Raw genomic sequence first — 12,038 nt, 5'->3', positions numbered from 1 at the left:
GGTCCTATTTCGTAGAGTGCTTTGTGTGCGTGGGTTAGGAGCCGGAAAGTAATCCTCTTATTGACGGGGAGCCAGTGGAGGTTTTTCAGGTGATCAGAGATGTGTTCTTTACGCAGGATGTCTAATATGAGCCTGGCTGAGGCGTTCTGGATGCGTTGTAGTTTTTTCTGGAGTTTTGCGGTGATGCCGGCGTAGAGGGTGTTTCCGTAGTCCAGTCGGCTTGTGACCAGAGCGTGGGTGACTGTTTTTCTAGTTTCGGTAGGGATCCAGCGAAATGTTTTTTTGAGCATGCGAAGAATGTTGAAGCAAGATGAAGAAACGGCGTTGACTTGTCTGTTCATCGAGAGTGAGGCATCCAGGATGACGCCCAGGTTCCGTGCGTGGTCCGTCGGGATGGGTGCTTTTCCAAGGGCCTCTGGCCACCAAGAGTCGTCCCAGGCGGAGGGGGAGGTACCTAAGATGAGGACTTCTGTTTTGTCTGAGTTCAGTTTCAGACGGCTGTGCTTCATCCATTCGGCTACTTCTTTCATTCCTTCGTGTAGGTTGGTTTTGGCCGTGTTAGGGTCTCTGGTGAGTGATAGGATCAGTTGAGTGTCGTCGGCGTAGGAGATGATGTTGAGGTTATGTTGGTGTGCGATGGCCGCGAGGGGGCTCATGTAAACGTTGAAGAGGGTGGGACTGAGTGAGGAACCTTGGGGTACGCCGCAGATGACTTCAGTGGCCTCTGATTTGAATGGTGGAAGGCGGACTCTCTGCGTTCTTCCGGAGAGGAACGAGGTGATCCATTCCAGTGCTTTTCCTTGGATTCCGATGTTTTTGAGGCGCTGTAGAAGGGTGCTATGGCAGACCGTGTCGAAGGCTGCGGAGAGGTCGAGGAGGATGAGGGCGACTGTGTCTCCATTGTCCAGTAAAGTTCGAATGTCGTCTGTTGCTGCGATGAGGGCGGTTTCGGTGCTGTGCTTGGCTCGGAAGCCGGATTGTGAAGAGTCGAGGGATTTGTTGGTTTCGAGGAATGCGGCGAGCTGGTTGTTGATAGCTTTCTCGATGACTTTGGCCGGGAAAGGAAGGAGTGAGATAGGGCGATAGTTTTTGAGTTCGGTGGGGTCAGCTGTGGGTTTCTTCAGGAGGGCGCTGAGTTTGGCATGTTTTCAGCTTTCCGGGAAGGTTGCGGAGTTGAGGGAGCAGTTGATGACATCTCGGAGGTGCGGTGCAATAATGGAGTCTGCTTTGTTAAAGATGTGGTGAGGGCAAGGGTCTGTGGGGGATCCTGAATGGATAGAGTTCATCAGACGGATGGTGTCCTCAGTGGAGATTGGCTTCCAGTCATTGAGGATGTTCAGGGGGGGTGGGGGTCCTGCAGTGGATTCGGTGGGTTGGTCTCCGGGTTGGTTGTCGAAGCTGTTGTGGATGTCTGCAATTTTGTTGTGGAAGAATGAGGCTAGGGAGTCGCAGAGGGCTTGAGAGGGGGTGATGTCGTTGGAGTTGGCTGAGGGGTTGGTAAATTCCTTGACGATGTTGAATAATTCCTTGCTGTTGTGAGCGTTGTTATCTAGACGGTCCTTGAAGGCTGTTTTCTTGGCGTTTCGGATTAGTTGGTGGTGTATGCGGGTGGCGTTTTTGAAGGCGTCTTTGGTGCTGGTGGTTGGGTCTTTTTTCCAGGCCTTCTCGAGGGAGCGACAGAGTTTCTTGGATTTCTTAAGGTCATCGTCTAGTTAAGGTCATCGTCTAGATAGTCTCTTCCAGATAAGGCGTTATCGAAGGTAAGTAACTTGTTCATCGCAATCCTCTGCCTGAGTGGTAAACTCTGGTATATCCGTACCTCCCCAGTAAGGCACCCTTAATGCCCTGTAGGTGGATTTCTTCTGTGAAAAGGATCTCGGGGGTGAGATGATTGACGTATCTCAGTACCTCATTGACATTCCAAGTTAGCAGCTTGACCAGCTTGTACATATTGTCTCTGGTTGAGTGGCTGTACAATCTTATTTCAAGTGCTGTGTTGCTGCGTGCCAGAACTTGGAGATGGTATGTTTAATGCGATGTTGTCAAAATCCACATACTTGGGCAGACATAGAGCAGGTGCAGCTGTGATGCCCTAAGCTCCCCGTACCAGGACATTCTTCCAAGACCATTCCGCCTATCTTCGATAATTCTGTGGTAAAGGCTTTTTTCTCATTGACTGGATAGCAGCACTCCAATGGCTTTAAATTGACCCATTCATGCTCCAGTTGGCCTCCATATGGAATAGCCAGTGAGATGGGCAGTATGGATGGTTAGGAAGCTCTTGAACCATGACCATCTAACGGATAGCCTCCTTAACAAAGAGTTAATATCGGATTATGCCCTGGAGAGTGCACCCTTGTGGGAGCACTAGAAGCTGTCCCATTGCCTCAATCGCCCTCATAGTTGACACAGACTGTTACAAATCCTCCTGTCCTGCAATACCTTCAGACAGGGGGTCCCTTTAGATGGTAGTTCCAGAGCAGTGTGCTACTCGCCTCAAAGTGCTTCGACGCCTCATCCAGGTAGTAAGCACTATATAAATACTATTTACAATTACAAAAATAACCCAGCTTACATGCTTAATAACAGCTTGTTCTTAACAAGGCCAGAGCGAGGGTTGGTTGATTCCACTGACTTGTTGTTAGTTTGGAGCCTCTTGTGAGATGTATTCATGATCTGTGCATGGGCAGAAGAGAGCGAAGAGCAATACACATGCACACACATACTTGTCACACACCCACTTGTCTAGCTGTTCCTTAAACAATAATTACTGATTACTATAAATATGAAACACAAAAAACAAACTGTTTTAACTCTTGTTGCAGGTTGGAGAAGAGCTCGAGGCCATGCAGGTGAGAGGACGCTACTCTTTTGCACCCTATACTATATTCCAAAGACTATCACTGCAGCGCGCACCACCCACAGCTCCTGCTACTACTGCCAAATGCAAGTGCTAGTATTACTTACTAATCATCACAATTAAACAATGGTGAAATATTGGACAGGTTTAGGTCACCCAAGGTTTTAGAGAAGACCTAGAAAAGCTACTTCTATACATGTTTTTAGCATGTTGAATTGTTCACCACGCTAATGACCTTCATTGCACAAAAAATAGACAGACCTCCTCCTTCTGGTGTATTGCAATTAATATGTATAGGCATAGAGAAATAAGTGCTGGTGCCGAGCCGTGCCAAACACTATAGAAATTTAGTATTGAATCATGGCTGTCGGAATTATCTTTCCCTTGCCTTGATCTATTGGTCCCACTGAAATACAACATTGTGAGACTTGACAGGATAAACAAAACGGGTGAAGGCATCGCCTGTATACATAGATCTGACATTGCTACATTCTGACCCCCTTGAATCATATGAATACCTCGGTCTGCCCTTAGGATCCACAGAGAACCAACTTTTCAAACTACACGTTTTACCATCACCCAGGCAAAAACACCATGTTCATAAACCAGCTGATAGAAATCATCAGAGCAAACTCTACTCCTCACTCCAAAGATAACATTTTCTTAGGGGACTTCATTGTTCACTGGGAAGACTGCAATGATATTCAGGTCAATTTGTTCAGAGTCTTCCTCGAAGATTAATTCTTGGTTCAAGCATGCAATCTACCAACCCACACGAAAGACTCTACACTTGACTGGATCATCTCCAAGCTGTTGAATCAATTGCGATCATCCCTTGTGACTGGTCCGATCATCACATTATTACCTTCCAAGTACTTACATAAAGAGGAAAACAACCTCAAAATCACTCAAAGCCAGACAATGAGTCTGTGACACCAAAGATCTCAAAAGTAAGAATTTTGTGGCACAATATGAGAAAGAACTGCAAACTCCTGATAACATGGCAGACGTCCGCGAACTCACAGAACACTACAACACCATGAAGACAAAAATAATTGATGACATAGCCTCTTTAAAACTCAAAAGAATACAGGACAAAGGTAAAAACCCTTGGTTTAATGGATCTCTCAATGAAGAAAGACGGATATTCAGACTATCAGAACAGAAATGGAGAAAACACCCATCCTCCACCTATCTAAAACTACTTAAACAGGCCAGAAATACCTACAATAAAAGTATATTAAAATCAAAAAAGACTTCTTTAATAGAGAACTGGATAATGCAAAAAATCTATCAGAGGAAACTTTTTGATCTAATAAAAGATCAATCTAACAAAACGGCCAAATCCTCTCTAATAGCTCTAAAATCGAAAATCATCTGTAAAAAATGCTCTTCCTTCTTTACAGCCAAAGCCAACTCCTTGGAGATTGGGCTCAAGAAAGCTGGGGAGAACCCTTTGATCCAAAAGAGCACTCCAGCTAAGCTTCAGTCTCAACTCGTCAATGCCCACAAATAATGCTCTATGGTCAAATATCAAGTTATATGACCACAAAGATATTGCCAAGACCCTATTGACCATAAAACCGGACAGCCATTTCAATGATCCTCCACCCTCAAAATGCTGGTCTACAATCAGCCACTTGCTCATCCCCTCATGGACCAAGATTATTATTGCTTCGCTATCGCAAGGCTCAGTACCAGTTTGCCCAAAAACAGGGCAAGTCATTCCAATGTTAAAAAAAAAACAAGAGAACCCCTCAGACCCTAATAACTTTTGACCAGTAACAAACTTTCCCATGATAGCCAAAGTTCTGGAAAAATGTGTTCAACAACTGAGCCAACACATTTCTGAATTCAAACTTCTGAACGACTGCCAATCAGGGTTCAGACCAAATCACAGTACAGAAGCAGCAATTCTTCACATAGTGGATGATGCTCTACTTGCCCTAGACCGCAATGAAACTTGTCTCCTAGTACTGCTCGATCTTTTGTCCGCATTTAACACAGTAAATCATGTCAAAATACTAGACCAGCTTGAGGAAAGTAAGGGATTATCGGGCAGAGCCCTAAATTGGTTTAGATCCTTCTTTGAGAACAGAACGCAAAAATTCATGGTGAGCCAAATACTATCAGCATCACCACCTAACCTTTTTGGAGTACCACAGGGATCAACACTATTCCCATCTCTACTCAATCTATAGGTAGAACCACTAACAGAAATGTTACGGCAGGCAAATATCTCCTTTCTCATGAACGCAGATGACGCACAGCTATATATCAAGTTTACATCGCTGGAAGAGATCAAAACCATGAACCTGGCATTAAAGAGGACCGCTCATTGGCTTACTAATTATCCCCTCAAGCTGAACCCGCATAAATTCCTTCTGATTACCCCCCTCCCCCCCCCCCCCCCCAGTTTTAAAAAAAGAAGCTAAGACTTTCCTTATGAGGAAATTCCTCCCATAATAACAGAATACCAGGCACTGTTAGGATACGTTCTAGATCACGTACTATGTTAACACAAATCAATCTCTAGTAATCGTTGGGAAATGTATGCTGTAAGCACAAATGTCTAAAATTGATTATTTACGATTGTTACTGTTGCTTAAAAGTTGTGGCAAACCTGCTCTCAAATGTTCTAGGGTATGGAATTGTCGCTCTGATACCCTAATTGGGTTGTGTCCACGCCATATAAAACACTGAATAAATCAAAATAAATAAATACATTTGCATGCATCTTGCAGGGCACTGCTATTTTTCCAACAGTTCTCTGCAGGCCTCAATTTCTTGCCACTCACTTATCAGCAGGAGTCCATTTATTGACCTGCAGTACTACATTTCAGTTTCTGAGTAGGATGTCTCCTCACAGCACTATTCCTTGTCCTACTCAACCAACAAGAGCTCTAGTCCCTCTCCCACACTACTCACAAGGGCTCTATTCCTTGACCCATATTAGTCACAAAATCTCTCTGTAGACTTTCATTTCTTGACCCACTCTTCTCAGCAGGCCTTGTCTTCACAAGTGCCTCAGGAAGTCACACTCACACTTCATTTTCTGTCCCACACTACTTGTAAGAGGTCTATTCTTATCCCACACTGTGAACGAGAGCTCCATTTCCTGAAAGCTCCAATCACTGCCCCAATCACTGCCCCAAGCTACTCACAAGAGCACTCAGTAGACTTTAATTTCTTAAACCACAGTTCCTCAACGAAACCTTATTTCTTGAAAAGTGTCACATTTCTTAACTCACACCTCATTCCCTGTCCCACACTACTCACAAGAGTTACATTTGTTGTTCCACACTACTCACTGAATTCAATGATCCACTGTACTTGCCATAGCATCACTTCTTGTACCATTCTACTCACAAGAGCTCTATTCCTTTCCACACTTACATAAGAGCTCTATTCCTGGACTCCCACTTCTTTCAAGAGCTTCAGTCCTTGACCCACACTACTCACAAAAGCCCCAGACCCTTTGCCACACAACTCCCAACACCTTCAGTCCTTGACTCATGCTACTCAGAGGTCGATTCCTTGACCCACACTACTCACAGGAGATCCATTCCTTGTTCCAAACTACTCACAAGAACTCCATTCTTTGATGTACACTATTCACAAGGACTAACCATCATACGACGCAAGAGTTGCATTTATTTGCCTCCTACTCACTAGGGCTCCATTTACTAACCTACATATGTCACTAGAAAACAATTTATTGACTTGCACTACTCCACAATGCAGCAGTGCTCAGTGTTTTGAACTATGCATCTCAGCAGGGATCTATTCCATGTTTCACACTACTCACAGTGGCAGCATTTATTGAACCGCACTACTCCCAGTGCCTCCACTTCGTGATCCATACTACCCAGAAGGGCACCATGTATCTCTGTCTTTGCCAAAATTATCAGTAGGCTTCTATTTCTTGACCCATAATTCTTAGAAGGGACTTATTTCTTTAAACATGTGTCTCAGCAAGTCACATTCCTTCACTTGTGCTTCAAAGGCCAAAACACATTTAATGTGATGATGACACAGGTTTTGGTAAAATATTCCCACAAAGTAAATAGTATACAATGTCCACAAGGCAACATGGAGGTGCTTCTCAAGTAGCATCCCAGTAATGCATTCTTATAATGTAACTGTCAACTCTGTTGAGTGATTCAGTCATCAGGCTCATGTGTAACAAGGACATTGGGACCAGCTACAACTTTGAAGTTTCCCATTGATAGACTGGGAGTAAACATCTCAGGTGTCCAGTGTCATCAGCGATGTTATCAATGATGTCATAAGTGATGTCCTATGTGAGGTCCTGAGCAGTGCATGGCGAGGGCGTGAGTTATAGTTACTTCTATTAAATACCATTGGTGAATTTCATTTTTTTTGTTTCCAATTGTATTTTCACCTAACTATATCGTCACTTTAACCTTTGTGTTTTTTCAGTTAATTTCTACATTTTTTTTATTGTAAAGTAGTTGCCATGCTTAACTATTTCGTCACTTTCACCTTTGTTTTTTTAGTGAATATTTTTTTTTAATGAAGATTTTATTACCATACCTAACTATCCCAATCCCCCTCAGCACACATCCTTTGACCATGCCCTGTGCCCACCCCCGTGAACGCCCAACTCCGCAGGTGACCAATACCAGCCACACAGGACCCCCCACCCCGTGGGGTTAGGTGATTGGTCTGGCCTGTGGCGAGGCCCTGCCCCCAATTCCTTCGTAGGCAGCCAAACTCCCTCTTGCTGGCCAACCCCCTATGGTCGCACAACATAGACACCCTCCCACTCAAATTTTATGGGGGTCCTACAGTAATCTTGCAGTAATTTTGCAGTATTCCCTGTTAATTTTCACAGTAGAGGCGCACTGAGTACTGTGAGAGTACCGCGAGTAGGCGCAACAACAAATTTGTTTTATTTTTGCACTTTGAACCTATGGGGATTTCCCTAGGATCCCACCCCACAAGTGCTAGGAGTTCAGGGCACCGCTATCCAGACCCCTTGTATGTTGTTTCCTTTTAATTTCCAGGACTCGAGGACCAATTCCTAAAATAGAGGCTACAGCATTTCTTTTCATGTTCTTTACACCTTACTTTCTCAAAAAACTACCAAACTGATTTACACCAAATCACATAAAGCACTCTTTCTGGGTAAAGATCTATTTTGTCTGTCAACTTTGGTGTAATTCTATTTGGTCGTTTTGGCTGTAGCTCTGTTCAGCTTTTCTAATGGGAAATTGCAGGGGTAAAGTGCGTTTTGGGCCCCTCCCCCTTTTTCTCAGCCTCCGCTTGATGGATCCTCCTGAAACCTCCCAGGAAGGAGCAGAGGTGGATAAACCTTTTTTGTGGAATGCTTCTTAAAGATTTGATATACGGCACCAAAGATATTACCAGACCAAAAAATCAACTTCCATTTGAATTCTGGTCCTAACTATAACTACCTCCATTTTCTGTTGGGGTGGTAGCTTCCCTAAATCCCCTTGTTTTATAAAACCCTTTACCTCCATCTACTCCTGAACCCGAAAAACCCCTTACCACTACCCACCACTGGATTCTAATACCCCTTTAAAACCCCTTACTACCCTGAATCTATACTCGCACCTGAAACCTAAAACACACTTTAAAACTCTTACCACCCTGAACCCTTACCCATCCCATAACCCTTAAATCTCCCTTTTTTGAATGGCAATAACAAATTAAAAATAATTATCTGTGTGGCAAAGTACTGCATTATAAAGTATCAAAAAAGGCCTACGCAAGATTAGGGTCAGTGTTGTCCTCAAGAACATAGGAGGCAATCTGCCCACAAGGAGATTAGATAGACAGCAAAATCACATGGCAAAGACAATTAAATAAGCCTTCTTGAGACAAGTTACAGTTACAAACCGCAAAGGTTTATTAAATAATTAAAGACATTACAGAGGGCAAAATATGGTTAATTTCAATGAAAATGTATAACAAATCTTATATAGGGATTTAGCAATACGGTTCAGTAAAATGCAGCGGATGGTCTGACATTAAGTCAAACCTCAGAAGATAAAAATTCTAGATTCCAAGCAAGAGACAGACTGACCAGGCTCTGTTATCAAGAGTTGGGGTAAACCAGAGAGCTCCAGCATCATCTGTAAAAATGTGAAATTTGTACAGGAAAATATACATCAAAGGACACGTAGTCAACATGAGATGAAGACATTATTTCCAGGGCTGAACTTTACTAACCGCGGATTCCGCCTTGACCTTCCCACCTCCCTGTACTGTGAACAGGTCCCATTTTAGAGATCTGCACACTGTCCTGGTCATCTGCCTGCGGGTTGTGGGTCTGAGGGCGCGGAGAGCCTAGAAAGCAACTGACATCAGCTCGCATGGGTGGCGCTTACATTCAGCTCCTCTAGTGACTTCCGGAGTGGAACGACATCCGTGCAGGAGTACTGCTTTAAACTTTCAGGATCCAGTCTGTCGCATGGGCATATTCACAAGGAGAGAAATGTACGGTTAGACAGAGTATCCAACAAAAAAGACCATTACCAAAGGTAAGTAACATGTTCTTTAGGTTTCAAAATGGAAAAAATATCTGCTTTGACTGCTTTTACAAAAATCTTTACTGGCCTGGCCTTAAAAATACAGGCTAGGCCAGTAAACATTTGGCCTGTGGCAACACTACCTGCAAGCCACAGTCAGATGCATAGTTAATATGTGCTGGCACCGCTGAGAGTCCTGGTGTTAGCACACTTTGCTGGTACACAAATGCAGCAATTTGTTGGACCAGGATTAAGAATGTGTGCCAGATCTGGAATCTGACACTGCCAGTAAGTACTGTTGGCACTAACGTTGCCTTATCTCTCTTCCCCCTTCTAGTGAGAGTGACATTTGATCCAGAAACAGCCCACCATGAACTCATCCTGTCTGCTGACCTCAAGGTTGTGACTCGTGGAAATACTATTCAAGATGTGGAGGACACTGACCAGAGGTTTTCACTCATGCCCGCAGTCCTCGGCACCGAAGTGTTTTCCTCGGGCAGGCATTACTGGGAGGCAGATGTGGGTAAATGGACCTGGTGGGTCTTGGGGGCGGCCTGTGAATCAGTTAAGCGGAAGGGAGGGATCAAGTTTAACCCCAACGAGGGCTTCTGGGTGCTACAGCTGATTAGTGGGGAGTACAGTGCTCTCACATCCCCAGAGAAAACTCCCCTTCCTGTTCAGGAGAGAATACAGAAGGTGGGGGTGTACCTGGACTTTGAAAAGGGACAACTTACCTTTTACAATGCTGATACTATGATGCTCCTCTACACCTTCACAGACTCATGTACTCAGGACATCCGACCATTTTTCTGTCTCTGGGGCAATGGAGCTCAGATTCAACTCTGCTTTTGAATAGTAAATACAATACAAATCCAGAATATTCCCAGACTGGCACTTTCAACCATTGATACAGGCACTCGTTGAGCCAGATGTGGCTTAACATGTACGCTCTAAACACTGTGCAGAGTGCATGCGGTAGCAGGGTGATTCTTCCTGCTTCTTATACATTGGCCTAGCGTACTGAACTCCTTTTTAAAGAGTAACGTGGTCTTCCCGTGAAGTTCGCTGCAAAGAACCCCATGCAGTATGCGGATTGCGAGATTATTTATAAAATAAGAGTAGCCCCAAAGGCCTCCTAAACCTTTCATGAATCCTCATCACTCTTGCCCCTTTCCTTCTAAGATTTACAAGGTCCTACCATCAGTGGACAAAATAGCCATTACTCAAATGCCATAGAAAAGCTACTGGGCTGAGAAATAGGGTTGCCAATCCCAGAAAACTGTCTGAGTTCGATTTCAACCTAGATAGGGGTCTTCAGTTAGTGCAGCTTGGTTACCTAAACTGTACATGTTTACAGAGATGCTGCCAATAGATCACTGGTGTTACTCGGGGTCAAATTCTAGTTTATTCCCTTTTGCCCGCTATGCCACTCTAGACACAATGTGGTCGTATACAAATCACTGTTGCTCTAGCTCCATTTTGTACAGTCCAGCACACACTGCCAGTCCAGATATTCTCCAAATGGGAACGCAAGAAGCCCCAAGCTTGTTTCAGCCTATTGAGACCTCATAAGTGAGATATAGATTGATTTCTGTAGCACAATGCGCAAATGACTCCTGTCTGGCGAATCAGTTCTGGGCATTCTTTGCATTAGGGTGTCAAACTGAGGGGGGAAAAACAGGTGAAGGCTGGAATGAATAATTTAATCTCAACATTCCAGTCCATTGTTTTGTTGCCCACTATGCTACTCTTGCCAGAGACCAGCCATATGCAAACCAGCCTTGGTACAGCTTTAATCAGAACATCTCAGCCCAAACTACCTAACTCGGCCCTTACATTATAAAGTTCACTAGGATAGTCTTGTCAAAATCTGAGAAGGTACTCCCAGTAGTTAAATTTGTGCACCTCCTCTTTCATTGTCCAACATAATAATTGTCTCTGCAAGCTGCACTGTGGCCTCCAACTCTTTGGTCTCAAGTTGTTGCCTCCTTAAACTCCCACAAACGTCCTTTTTTCACCTCTCAAACTCCTTTAACCATTCTGTCCCATTGGAGCCTCAGTCTTCTGCTCCACCGTCAATACTCTGTTGGACAAAGCCTCAGGCTTTCTCTCCATTTCCTTAACCACAGTCTTAACAGTGCTTGTTTCTTCATTCAAATTCATGGTTATTTGGTTAATAGCTGGGCTTTTTTGCCCTGTGTTTTAGTCGATTCACCTTTAGACGTTACGCTGCGCATAATATTGCTTTCTGCTCTTTCTACTATTCCTAGAATAAGGAATATCAGGTGAAAAATGGCATCTTGTTATGCTCAGTTCATAACGGATATCCTGTCGCTGGCTGGGCTGATTGTAGCATGGTTAGCGGGAGGCCCTGACAGCAAGCCCCCTCCTCCCCCAAGACCTGCAATCAAGATGGAGATCCCTGATCATTCGCTTACAGGACTTGCAGAGGGCCAGATGACTCAATAGCCACTACTGTCCAGCCTCTGGGACAAACATGATTCCTAAAGCTTTCTGTCCCCTAAAGGCCCCCTTGGGGCCCTAGATTCCCTCGCTGTAGCTGCAATTACAACATGACAGAGCTTGCAGTCATGCACCTCTCAGAGCAATCCAGCTGACGCCCATCTCTGACGTTCTCAAAACCACCTCCTCATCTCACT

At 44.3% G+C, this 12,038-nt stretch overlaps 1 protein-coding gene across 1 annotated transcript in view; it reads left to right on the top strand.

Moving 5' to 3' along the window:
- Positions 1–11,199, top strand: part of LOC147665157 (butyrophilin subfamily 1 member A1-like) — a 99,785-nt gene extending 88,586 nt beyond the window's left edge. The window contains exons 6-7 of the mRNA XM_086949727.1: positions 2,826–2,852; positions 9,716–11,199. Of these exons, the coding sequence (XP_086805853.1) occupies positions 2,826–2,852; positions 9,716–10,230 (542 nt within the window). The 3' untranslated portion in view covers positions 10,231–11,199. The remainder of the gene's footprint in view (positions 1–2,825; positions 2,853–9,715) is intronic.
- Positions 11,200–12,038: the final 839 nt, after the last annotated feature.

This window comes from Lissotriton vulgaris, unplaced genomic scaffold (genome assembly GCF_964263255.1).
Source record: "Lissotriton vulgaris unplaced genomic scaffold, aLisVul1.2 SCAFFOLD_654, whole genome shotgun sequence".
NCBI lineage: Eukaryota > Metazoa > Chordata > Amphibia > Caudata > Salamandridae > Lissotriton > Lissotriton vulgaris.
Note: the sequence above shows the minus strand (reverse complement) of the source record. Positions and strands in the feature narration are given on the sequence as shown.